The 13,193-nt window shown below is 38.8% G+C and overlaps 2 protein-coding genes across 8 annotated transcripts in view; one reads left to right on the forward strand and one right to left on the reverse strand.

Annotated features, from left to right (window-relative positions):
* Positions 1-13,193, forward strand: part of Mrpl30 (mitochondrial ribosomal protein L30) — a 33,232-nt gene that overhangs the window by 9,689 nt on the left and 10,350 nt on the right. For 3 of the 4 annotated variants that reach the window (XM_033761720.1, XM_010643213.2, XM_010643208.3), the window contains one exon: positions 12,762-13,008. The exons of the other annotated variant lie outside the window; for it this stretch is intronic. The gene's annotated coding sequence lies outside the window, so the exon portion shown is untranslated. The remainder of the gene's footprint in view (positions 1-12,761; positions 13,009-13,193) is intronic. 4 annotated transcript variants of the gene reach the window in all.
* The window catches only part of Mitd1 (microtubule interacting and trafficking domain containing 1), an 8,642-nt gene continuing 659 nt past the window's right edge, over positions 5,211-13,193 (reverse strand). The window contains exons 2-8 of one of the 4 annotated variants that reach the window (XM_019210520.2): positions 11,853-12,471; positions 9,894-9,995; positions 8,451-8,587; positions 7,907-7,993; positions 7,105-7,220; positions 5,919-5,979; positions 5,211-5,694 (exon numbers count right to left, since the gene is read on the reverse strand). In XM_019210520.2, coding sequence (XP_019066065.1) covers positions 5,599-5,694; positions 5,919-5,979; positions 7,105-7,220; positions 7,907-7,993; positions 8,451-8,587; positions 9,894-9,995; positions 11,853-12,078 — 825 coding nt within the window. In that variant the 5' untranslated portion in view covers positions 12,079-12,471 and the 3' untranslated portion in view covers positions 5,211-5,598. The remainder of the gene's footprint in view (positions 5,695-5,918; positions 5,980-7,104; positions 7,221-7,906; positions 7,994-8,450; positions 8,588-9,893; positions 9,996-11,852; positions 12,472-13,193) is intronic. The other 3 variants (XM_010643206.3, XM_019210521.2, XM_019210522.2) reach the window with 3 other exon arrangements.

Raw genomic sequence — 13,193 nt, forward strand, 5'->3', positions numbered from 1 at the left:
TTTTTTTTTTTTTTTTTTTTTTTTTTTTTTTTTTTTGGTAACGGGGATCTAACTTGGGCCCTTGCACTTGCTAGGCAGGCGACAGAACCAAATCCCCAGCCTCCTCTTTTTATTAGCGAACTTCAGAGAGTAACATCACTGTTGACCATTTCCTGTTTCTACAGTTCACTCATCTTCACATTTATTTCTCCACTGTTTACTGAGTGCCTCCTGTGCCAACACTGTGCAGTGTTCATGGTGAATAGAAAGACAAATAGTTCTTGACCTCAGGAATTGACATTTTAGCATAGTGGCTTTCAAACTTTTTTTAGGAAACCAAAGTAAAATTAGACTAAAAAAACTTCCTTGTGCCTTAGCACCCTTACATTTACCATACCTAACAAGCTTCACAATACAATGTTTATTTAGTTTTCTGATATTATATTCCCTTTATTTCATCTTTCAGAAGTTGATCTTATCCTTTAAGAAATCAAGACCTCATTTTTAAAATCTCTGTCCAATTAAGAAAAGGAAATTAACAGATCAGTAAATAATTATAAAGAAACGCTATGAGGTTGAAAAGTTGAGGGAGTAGTAACAGGCAATAATAGGGGCTACCCAGCTAGACCTGTCAGGAAGTTGCTATTTAAACCGAAGAATAAGAAATTTGCCATTCTAAGAAGGGTAGGGTGGGGAGGACAGTAATTCCAGTTTATATCAGTCACTGCTATGTAACAAACCATTCCAAAATGGAGTGACTTAAGACAGTCATTCACAAATACAAATTTGATTAAACATCTTTAGTGATGATAGCTTAAATGGGGCAAGGAATACCTACTTTCAAGAAAAGCTTGCTCATCTGGCTGGCAAACGTGCTGGCAGGCATCTGGGAGCTCAAGTTGGGACCATGGGCTCAGGGCTTCAATTTAGTACCACTTGGACTGCCTGGATTCCTCACAGACTAGTGGCTGGGTTCCCAGAGCAAGTGACCCACGAAAGCAGGGCAGAGGCCATTTTCTTTTAAGACTGACAGTTTAGCTTGATTGTCATCTTGATTTGCTTGAGAGATGCCTAGATTCATAAATCCCGCTTCTGGGTATGTCTGGGTCAGTCATGGAGGAGTGGTTTGGGGAACTTTATATGGTTCTGCCTGGCTGTTCCCCTGCTCCCTGCTTCCTGGTTGCTGTCAGTTGAGCAGCTTTCCTCTGCCACACCCTTCCACCATAACTTTGGTGGAGCCAGCTGACCATGGACTGAAACCTCTGCAGCTGTGAGTCAAGGCAAACCTTTCCTCCCTTGTGTATGTCAGCTATTTTGAGCCAGCAATAGAAAGTTAATCCAATGACCCAGACTTGGAAGTAACATTGGATCACTTCAGTAGTCAAAAGTACATCAAATGTAAAAAGAAGAAACATACTCTATGAAAGGAATTTCAAACTCATTATAAAAGCGGAAATGGATTTTACTGCAGCCAATTTTGTAAAGTGCAATTTGCCACACATCCAAGAAGTCCCTGACAGAGGAAAGAGCTAGGCTCATTGATGGTAGTGAAGGAATGCAGGAACCAGGCAAGATGAAGTTAGAGAGGCAGGGACCAGATCATACAGAGACTGCTGGGCCAGAATAAAGCTTGACTTAAAGTGCAGTGAAAGTCTGACAGTTTTAATAAGGATGAGTCTCCTGCTCTGTGGTGAATGGATTAGTATGAAGCAAGGTAAAGAATCAGCCATTTGGGAGGCTCCTGCAGCAGCAGAGACAAGAGATCATGTTGAGAATGACCATGGAAAGAATCAAGCAGTGTACTGGGCACTTGTTAAAAATTAAGGACACTAGACTCCTGTTTTCAAGGCATGGCTCATTAACAAAGGAAACAAAAACAATACATATTAGATTTCTAGGGCTTCTGTAACATTCACAGTCTAGATGGCTTCAAGTCCAAAATGAAGGTGTCAGTAGGTTTGGTTTCTACTGAGACCCTCTCCTTGGCTTGAGGACAACCAGTTTCTTCTTGTGGCCTCACATGATCTTTCCTCTGCTTGTATATCGGTGTCCAAATTTTTTCCTTTTACAAGAGGATCAGTCATACTGGATTAGGGCCTACACTAAAGACTTCATTTTAACTCAAGTAGCTCTTTAAAGACCCCATCTCTAAATATGATTATATTTTGAGGTACTAAGGGTTAGGACTCCAACATATGAATTTAGTGGAGGGAAATAATTCACCCTGAAACAGACAGGATCTTGAGGGTAGAGACTTCTGTACCTGAAACAGTGTTCCATGGTATTTGGACCTCACCACATTGATCTCAGCCCTTCTTTTTTGAATTATTTTCACGTATCTAAGTAGACCAGACCTATAGACTGAGCAGGAGTGAGGACACAGGGCTTTGCTTACAACTAATTTTCTCAAAGCACAGGTGATATAAGTGGAATGAACTTTACTTTTAGTTGTTTCTGGACAAACATGACTTGAAGTTTAGTTGTTCTTTGAGGCAGGTTCAATAGACAGGTCCTTTTGTTCTCTAGCAGCTCAAACATTAAATAGCATGTAAACAGTTTTGAAGAGATTTCTCAAATTTCTTAAACATTATTACACGTTGCAACATGTGAAAATTATTTTCTGAGAAAGGTATAAAAATCTTGATATGGTGTGCTTTAGTACCATACCATTTTTTTTTTTTTTCTTGAGAGGATATCATCAGGTGAAGGGTATTATGCACTTCAGGTTCCAAAAAGGAAATTGGAACAAGGAACGCCTGAAACAGATGGGCTCAAGGTATATTTTACAGGTAGACTCCACAGAACTTTTCAAATGCACATTGGGATGAGGGAGAGAGGAGTCTAGACTTATTAGGCAATTGGATGGATGGGAGTAAGCAGAGGGAATGGGGGAGTTCAGCTGGTGTATACTGTATTTGAAATTCTTGTGTGCTTCTGCGATGCTACAGGGCAGTTGAATTGGAACTCCAAGGAGAAGTCTTAGGTAATTTGAGAGTTGAAAGCATATGATTAGTATTTTAGATGAGAATAGGCAGAGAACCTGAGAGGGGAGACCCCTCTCTAGTCAAGAGCCTCACTTTCTCAGATAGCAAAGGCATGCTTGGGAATATAGCTCAGTGGTGCAGTGCCTGCCTGGTAAGCTCGAGGCCCTGAGTTCTTGAGTTCGATTCCCAGTACAAAAAAAAAAAAAAAAGATAGCAAAGGCAGCAAGGCCCACACTGGCAGTGCCAGTGATGGAAGTGATGTCAAGTGTAATTTCTTAGGAAGAGTATAGATTGAAGAAAAGAGATTAAGGATTATTATTGTGCCGGGGATTAAGCAAATGCTCTACCAGTGAACTACATCACTAGCTCCAAATCTGGTATTTGAAAGGACGGGAGAGAAAACTATTTTACCAGAGTTTTGAGAAGGGAGTAGCCAGTGGGTCAGATGCCCCTGAAAGGTCAAGTGAGATGAAGGTTAAAAAGAGCCCACCGCATATGGTGAGATAGAGGTCACTACTGACTTCAACAAGTTTCAGTGGAATGACAGAGTGAAGTATGAACAGGTGATGAGGAAGTAGAGAAAACTTTCAAGAAGTTTGGTCCTGAAAGAGAACAAAAAATAGGGTAGCATCTGCTTGGGGTTATGTGTGCTGGCAGGAATGATCAATAGGACAGAAGACACCACTCTAGGACCAAATCCTCTTGAAGCTACAGGAGGTCTCATAAAGGTCACTTCTGAAAATGAGACCATCTTCTTTACATAATTAAGAATATTTACCCTTTTTCTGTATGTTGTAAATTTTTTTTGTTTTGTTTTGTTTTTTGAGACAGGGTCTCACTGTGTAGTTAATACTGACCTGGAATTCACTATGTAGCCCAGGTTGGTCTCGAACTCATAGTGATCCTCCTGCCTCAGCCTCCCAAGTGCTGGGATTACAGGCATGTGCCACCATGCCCAGGTTGTATGTTGTAAATTTGATTGTGTGTGTTTTCAAACTTTGTTTGTGGTTCCTACGTAAGTTTTAAATATTTATATGATCAAATTTTTTGCTCTATTCCTTTCCTCAATAGTTTCTGCTCTTTGTGTATATACATATGGTAAGAGTTTAGGGGGAAAAAAAGCAGATTTTTCCATTTGATTATTTCTTTCACCCATTTAAGATTTATTTCTTTATGTGGAGCAAGGCAGAGATCTAGTAGTGTTATTTTCCAGTCATTTATTGAATGTTCACTTTCTAAATTGAAATGACACATTATATATTAAATATCCATGCACACATTTTCTGAGTTTATTCTGTTTCACTAATTTATTTGTCCAGATCTATGCCTTTGCACTTTTAAAAAAATTGCTGTAAACTGGGCGTGGTGGTGCACGCCTGTAATCCCAGCACTTGGGAGCCTGAGGCAGGAGGATTGCTGTGAGTTTGAGACCAGCCTGGGCTACATAATGAGTTCCAGGTCAGTCTCAACTATGTAGTGAGACCCTGTCTCAAACAAAACAAAACAAACAAACAAAATTGCTGTAGTTAATATGTCTTGCAGCTGGTCAAAAAAATCTCCTGGTGCTAGTCTCCTTTGTCATCTAATTTATAAATTAATTTAGGGTGAAATGACATTGATTTCTATTCAGGAATATAATCATCTTTTCAGTTGCTCTAGTTTTCTTCCTTCTACAACTCCATCCATTTAAACTTGTACTTGGTATCCTTCTGGTGTTCTAATTTGATCTGGGGACTCCAAATATATATGTATAATATAATGGAAAACATATGCATAGACTCTTTTCCTTAAATTAATTTTCTCTTGGGATTTTTTTTTGGGGGGGGCCAGGGTGTTGAGTACTGGACCCAGGGCTTCATGCATGCTAAGCACACACTGTACCACTGATCTAACACCTCCTGCTCTTAGCCATGATTTTTACAGTTGGATAAATCCAGAGGGTTTTGGGTTCTCTATAGTGACAGATTTATGTGTTCTACAGACTAGAATTACAATGGTGCCTAATTTCACAGATGTAATTCCACAGTTCTGGTCACAAACCAAATTGGATGAGAACTGAATCAGATTTCCTCATTGAGCCTAACCATTGAATTTGATAAGAAACATTATCAGTCTACTAAGTAACACATTTACAAAAGTATTTATGAATGTTCCCACAAATGAACAATGGATTCATAAACTAGTAGAAATGTAAAAAAGTTTATTGTTAGATTCATACATTATAAAAATATGTTCCAATTTTTTTTTTTTTTTAAATCCAGTATTCACTTCTGTGGTTTGAATGTTGACCTTCAAAAGTTCATGTGTTGGAAACCTGGTCCTCAAAATAGCAGTTTTAAGAGGTGGGACTTCTGAAATATGACCAGCTCTGCTTCCCAAAAGTGGCTGTTATAAAAGTGAACTCTGGGCATAGCTTGCATCTCTTCCATAATGCCATCTCTCACGTACAATGCAGAAAGAAGGCCTGCACCAGATTCTGACACTGTCCTAAGACTTCCCAGCCTCCAGAAGTGCCAGCTAAATCAACTTCTATTCTTTATATGAGCCAGTGTGTGGTATTCAACTATAGCAACAGAAAATGGAATAAAACAACATTTAGAGTAGAAATATGAAGTATGAATTAGGCTACTGACCATCATATTTTTCGTGTGTGCCTGTTATGAAAAATGTCCACTGTTGTTTCATGACATGGTCTTAAATCAAAGTCACAAAATCCAAGAAAAAAACGACCCTAGGAAGAAAAGAAAAAATTATTGTTTAAAACAACACAGAAATAATCTAGGTGTGATGATGTACCAGTGGTCCTACCTACTTGGGAGGCTGAGGTAGGAGGATAACTTTTGAGCCCAAGTAGTTCAAGACCAGCCTGAGCTACACAGTAAGACCCGCATCTCAGAAAACAAAAACAAAAGTGATAAAAAATGGTGTTACGTGCTTATTCATAAAACATCCTACCTGTGGTCTTTTAAAGTAATCAAGTCCCCTTCCGATCTTAATAATCCATCCATTGTTAAACCTATTGAAATTAGTAGACAGTATTATATTTGAGACAGTTATTAAAGCTGCAGTGTATTAAGTACCAGCAAAAGTTCCCCCCAACAAAGAAAACCATTTCCTCCAATGCCTGAGTTGAATCATACCTGGGCTCATAATGGGCTCTGTCTACAATGAAACACAAGGGCCACAGAAACAATCAGCTGACTTGGTTAGCTAACAGTTTAACAAGTAAGTCAGAACTTATTCTTGCATTTCAGCTTGTTGATAAAGCTTTCCACTGTGCTAATAGGTGGCTGCAGAGTATATTCATACAGACTATGATGGGATTTCAGGGATCCCCTTCCTAGAGATTGGGGATGTGAACACAGGAGCCCCAGCTCCTGACCTCTACTTCAACTACAGAAGCACTGAACTTGCATCTATTTTATGTATTTAGTTTGTGCTTAAGTTTTCATTTAAAATGGGGTTGCCATTGTTATAATCATAGGAAAACCCCTGCGCTGAAAAAAGGGAAGATAGCTCTAAAATAACTGCAAGCGCTATTTTCTTATTGACTCAGCATATTTGGGGTGGTTCTTGTTTGTTTGTTTTGAGACAGGGTCTCACTATACTTCAGGCTGGCCTTGAACTCACAGCAGTCCTCCTGCCTTAGCCTTATAACTGCTAGGACTGCAGGTGTGCACCACCATGCCTGGCAATTCAGCATATTTTCCTGTCTGCCAGAATATTTACTTACCCACAGCAAATAAAATTAAATTATGTACCTTGCAAGTGCAAGGACCAGAGTTCAATCCCCGGTAGCAAAACAAAACAAAAAACAAGAAAACCCTAAATTATGTAAATATTAATTCTACTAGAAAAGGAACTACTTCATTCTCATAACACTGTATGCAGTATACAGAAAGGACTTCTCTCTTCCTACATGACATAGAACATGTAAATTTTATTTCTCTGGAAATAAACTCATGGGATAAAGTAAACTAAGATTTTTTTCTTTTAATCTTAAAAGTGAGAAATTACTAAAATTGATCTTTGAATTTTAATATTTAAACATAATATTTATATGTAATTACATAACACTTGTTAAGAGAAATTTTAAAACTATTTCAACTGGATAAAAATTAAAGTTTTATTGTACACAAACCTAATTTCTCGGTCATGTATTGAAGAAGAATATTCTATTTCCAACAGCACTCCATGTTTCCTGAGTGACTCTTTTATTTCTTCCAAGCCACTACTTTGCTGTACATTCCCATACCCCTATTAATAGCAAAAATATAATCAGATGCTTCAGGTACTAACATTTTAAATTATCCCTGTGCTATATAGATAGTGAATATCACAGATGGGATTAAAATTTAAAAGTTCTATACTACTTTTAATGTCCATTATCTCAACAAAGTAAACCAACAATGTGAATTAGTTTAAAAAACAAGTAATTCTATAAAGTTTCTTCCTAACATGACCATAACACAACTTCAACCAGTCTCCTTAAAGGTATTTTAGTAATGATGTTTAATCATGCAGGTGTGGCTGCCCAGTTCTTAAATTAATCCTGGAAATCATAATTATTTAGAGGCATCCCTGTTTAAGCCCCAATCAAGGTAAATATGTGTAATATCATGCGGCTAATCCCAGAAAGAGTTAGCAAAGACAAAACAGTAGTGCAGAAAGAATGATCACTTCTAGGAACATCCCAGAGAAGAAACAGACAAACTATGTGAACAAATAAGAATTTAGGAAAATGGTCACATCCAAATCAATGTCCTAAAATCAACAGCATTTTTCTCAATATGTGCTAGGCTGATTATCAGATAACAAGTTAATTCCCACAGAAATGGATATAGCTGATGCATGGACCCAGGTTTTCTGTAGCCAGACTACATCTCATAATTGAAAATATGTTAATAGGCCAAGGAAGAAAGTAAGTTCTTTCAGATACCTACTTCATCCAGAGAGGTGAGAAGGTGAATTGTTTTTACTTTACATGGTTTCTTAATAAGCATCTCACAAAATCGAAGGAAGTTATATAGCTGAAAGACATCAGGATAAGGGCCAGGGATTTAGCTCAGTGGTGCTGCTGCCTGCCTTGCAAGCACAAGGCCCCCAGTTCAATTGCCAGTACCCTCCCCGCCAAAAAAAGACATCAGGATGGATAATGACTAGTACAATTTTCCCTCTCAGCACTGATGGGATGGGACTTCCAGGACCCGCCCCCCATCCACAGAAGCTCAAGTCCCTTATATAAAATGGCCAAGTATTTGCACAGAGCCTCTACACAGCCTCCCAACATCACTTCTGGATCACTTATAATACCTGATACAATGTGAATAATTGTTACACTGTGTTCAGTGAACAATGACAAGAAAAAGTGTACAGTATAGATGATTTTTTAAAAAATTTTCCATCTTTATTTGAATGTGGGACCTTCAGAGGGCTGACTGTTCATTTCAAGTAAGATCTCATTGTATTTTAATACACTTGACTTACCTGGTGAGTGTGCCTAATGTAAGCGTCTTCTATCCAAACTTCCGTGACTGTCTCATTAAGGTATTCTTTAAAAAGTGACTCATAACCAAAACCTGTTGCATTCTCTTCTATCTTAATTTGTTTGTGATATTTTCCATCTATAAAACACAAACTTCAGTATATGATCAAAGACCACTTTTTAAAACTATTTTTTAAAAATAGTGATTAATCAGGATCAGTTATAATTTTTAAACCTATAACCCAAGTTAAAGAGTGGGATGTCACAGGATCAACAGGATAGTTCTACTGGTTTTGTTAATTCAAAATAAATAATTACTGAACAAGTTATCACAGACCATCAAGGTTGAAAAATATATATATGACCCCTAATAAGAGTTCCTAATTCACATGGTTTTGTACTTCACACTTAGCTTAAAAAATTAGTGGTCTGACTCCTCTTCAGAAGACAGCACGTGAAGGCACTCCAACAGTCTGCGTTTGACATACATAGTAGGCTTTCCTGCAATACAGGCTCTTAAAAACTAGGCTGTCCCAAAACTCTGGTAACAGAATCGTTTGCTTTTTATGTCAAGAAGGTTGGGAAAGCACCAAAATGTGTGTGTGGGATGTCACCAGGCAGACTGAGAGGTTTGTACTGTGAGACCTAAAAGTTCTTATGAGATTGTCTAAGACAGTGAGAAAACATGTTGGGCCATAGTAAGGACAGAGAGGAAGAACAGCTGAGGGTTAGGGGACCAGTACTTGCAGGGGGCAGTCCCTCTGGCCATAGAAAACGGTAATAGTGCACACTGTATGTAAGATGGCAATGCCCTTTTATAGATGCTCATAACCTGGATGCTCAGGAATAAGAAACTAGTAATATACAGGGAACAATACATACATATTTCAACCTCTGGTCATTAGGAGTACTTAACTCTTAGAATGCTTTGATTCACAACAGTATCTGAGAGAAGTCTAGAGAGTTTCTTTAGCTACTTTAATAATTTTACTCCTTTCACAAAGGGAAGTATACATAAAATGCAGGGTCCACATTCAGCACTCCTCTGCAGTAGTCCTTAAACTGGATCCACAAACATTCCAGGAATCTGCAAATTCCTTAAAAATGGCAATGTTCTGCAGAATGTAGAGCTTTCATGGGATGCTCAAAGTGGTATGTGACCCCACCCCCTAACAAAAAAAGAGTGAGTAACTCTTGTATAGAGGGAGAAGAAATGCAGAGTAAATCTGTAAGCCCTAGGCACAAATAGTTCACACTACACAGAGCTCTAAAGGAAGCCAGAAATACTTGGTGTATGGGCAGAATCATGGCAGCTTATGTTTTCTTTTTTTGTGTGTGTGGTGCTGTGAATCAAACCTAGGGCCTCAGGCATACTAAGCAAATGCTTTAACACTGAACTACATCCCCAGTCCCCTTGGACTTGTTTTTTAAAATAGCCTTTTTACCTTCTTTTACTTGATCCAAGTATTTCTTTATGTCTTCTGCTCTATCCATATAGTAAGTAATTTTTTCTCTGAGATAACATCTCTTAGTACGATCTTGGGTGCCTATAAATTTTAAAAACAATCACATTCTCAAGTTTGAAAACAGTTTTTCTATTTAGTTCAAGCATTATTTCCAGTTTCCCGCAAACTTTCTTTTTAGCACAATATACCTCAGTCCTAAAATACACAAGGGCCAAGCTCAAATTCAGCTGATATAGGGTAGTCATTCTAAGCATATAAAGCACGTTTGGTTAGGAACAGGGCACTGATACTGTGTCACCTCTGGAGCATCAAGTCTGGAAAGGTGAGAAAGGTGGCTTACATGTCAAACTCCTTACAAAAAGGTTCAGTGTGAATAGTGATTAACAACAAAGGGCCTAGAGTTGGACCATTTTTGTTTAAAACTTGCTCTTTCACTTTTAGCTGAGTGACTTCTGGCCAATTATTCATTCTCTTTGTATCTTCAACTTTAACATGGAAACAGTAGTAATACCTTAGAGCATGGCTGAGATCACTATAGAAAAAGCCTGCCTGGTATGTAGGAAATTATAATAAATGCTGGTCAACATCAATATCATCCACATAATTCTTCCCATACACCTCACCTGAGCTCCTTTAGAGCCACACTTTAATATCTCCTTTCTTAACCTCTGCTGTTAATTTGCTACTGCCCCCAAACATGTTGTTTTTTCCATCCCTTTCCTGCCTGAACTAAACCCAATCTTCTCTAACCTTGCTATGCTTTTAAATTTTTCACAAATTATGAATTTCTCTTTTCACTGACATCCTTCTTGAATGCACACTTGATTTAATTACTTACCATTTGGACTTTAGAAATAAAAGATTTCTAAAGAAACTTAAAACTAAGCTCACTAATGACTACACTAAACCACACTGAACTACTTATTTGGTAAAATAGCACAAACATTTGAAAAATCTTAGCTGAATGTTTTTTCTTTTTAAAACAAAACATGAACAGTAGCTCCACTGGGACAAGGGACAAGGTACTGGCAGCAGGGGAGGGTTTGTACCACCCTTTAACAGTGACATTTTCTAATCATTTATATGTATTATTTTTAATCTCTTGAAACCACAAGTGTTTTCAAATAACTTGAATTCCAAAATAATGATGCCTGTATATGAATGTTCTCTTATCCAGAGTTGGCTCCAATACACAAACAGCAAAAATTCAGACTCCAACAGCAGGGCATAAGTTACCACCATACAAAAACACAACTTTAGGCATTTTATCAAAGGACAGTGTTTAGAAACACTGTAACTGAGCTCCTTGCATCTTCTGCCACACCTGCTCAGGGCTCTACTGGCTCCTACTTGCACTTTACAGTGGTCTCTGTCCTAAATAAGGAAATCACATGATCTGACTGACAGCAGGAGTTCCCTTCAGCTAAGGAGAGGGACTTCAGTCAATGATATCCCAAATAACTACTTAGGATTGCTGAATGGCATTGATTCTGCTCTCAGCATTTCCTACACAGATAGGGTTTATGTGCCTGGCCTCCTGAGGACACATTTAGACACCACAACTTGCTTTACCTTCATGATGATGAAAACTATGGCTGGTGGCCCAACACTCTAACTTGAGTTTGAAGAGCTGGTCTAATCACAACCCGCTATCTTTTTGGTTAACAGAAAATCAAAAGCATGGACATAGCAGACTGACAGAGCAGGTGAGGTGAGGTGGTGACAGCTTGGGAGCCAATGACCCACTGGGTTAATCCAAATGGGAAATAGCAAAATAGACAGCTTTTGGATGGTGATTCCGTAGTAAGCATGAATTTGTTAGTATCTGCTATTAACCAGAAAACCTGTCTTCATACTTGAAGGTTTTATGAGAGTAACTTTTGAATTGATCAGATTGGCCTTGTGGAAGAACCTTTCTAGAAAAAATGAAAATATCACCTGGTCTGTAGTTTGCAGCATTCACCCTGCCCACAAGACCAGCAAGGAGCTCTAGTGGCCCATCTCTCCATGCGGAGATACACTGCGAAGTCACAGGTCTTCTTGCTGACCTCCAGCTCAATTGTCTTCCTTCAAGGCCTGCGATTTCAGATCTCCTTCCTTCCTTGCTTTTGCTCTTCTCTTGCTTTTTCTCCTGGCCTCCTTCTCCTTTGCCAGGCACACTCATTCCTCCAAAGTGACATCAGTACTTCTGTCTTGAATGGCCAAAGTCCTTGATCTCCTAGGCATGGCTCCCCTCTGAGAATGAAGATAGCCCAGTCTGATCCCATGGTGAGCTTCTGCCCATCATATTTGGTGTTGAATGGGTTGCCTTGCCATAGGCTTCTGATTTTCTACTGCCTTCTCCACGGGGCTCCCCCATGCAATGACAAACAGTCTAAGAGTTTTTCCTTTCTTCGTCATTTTCAGGATGCTCTCGGGCTTACCCGGGTCTGCTCTGAGAAGTCAACAGGTGCTGAAGGTCTCTTGTGCTCCAATTTTTTTCTTCTGTGTGTCATCTTTCTCCCACTGTTCCAGGAGACCTGCTATGTCCAATGTTGTAGTCACCAATGTCCTCCTTCTGCAGAGGAGGGGTAGCATCACTGGGAATCCAGATCAGAGGCACAAAGCAGGAGCAGGGCAGCACACATTCACCTGGAGGCCACCATCTTCACTACAAAGCCTTTTTATTTCTTACTTGTGAAGTTCTACTGTTTACTCCATAGCTTCTATCAAACATGATCTTTAAATCTGCACTGTATTTATCTCTCCTGATACTTATTTCTTATATCAGGTTAATTGCATTTTGGGTCTTAACTTGTCTCAATAACCTCCCTGGGACCTGATTCTCCTGCTTCTGATCTCTTACAGGAGTATTCCACCTGACCAACACCTCACTGGCTCTGCTTTGGGGACTTGATATTCCAGTGATTGAGGCCTCTCACTCCAGCTGTGGCTCTACCACCAGCCAGTGGCAGAACCTGAAAGAGAACTACCTCTTTACACTACAGAATAAGAACACCATCAACTCTTGCTTTAGAGAACAATTTAAAAGAAGAAACAAGATCATACGTTTGTTTTGCTTTCTCGAGGTTCTAGGATAAATCCTAGGCTTCAGGTTAGACAAGCACTCTACCACTGAATTATGTACCCAGTCTCAACTTTGTTTTTTGTTTTGTTTTGTTTTTTTGAGGGCTCGGGGGAGATGCTTAAGTAAAATTAAATTACAGGCATCACAATATTTCTTTCCAAAAAACAGTTCAGTATGCATCTCTAAAAATTAAGCATTTTTTTTTTTTTTTT

This window comes from Fukomys damarensis, unplaced genomic scaffold, assembly GCF_012274545.1.
Source record: "Fukomys damarensis isolate Sample0158 unplaced genomic scaffold, DMR_v1.0_HiC HiC_scaffold_9, whole genome shotgun sequence".
Classification (NCBI taxonomy): Eukaryota; Metazoa; Chordata; class Mammalia; order Rodentia; family Bathyergidae; genus Fukomys; species Fukomys damarensis.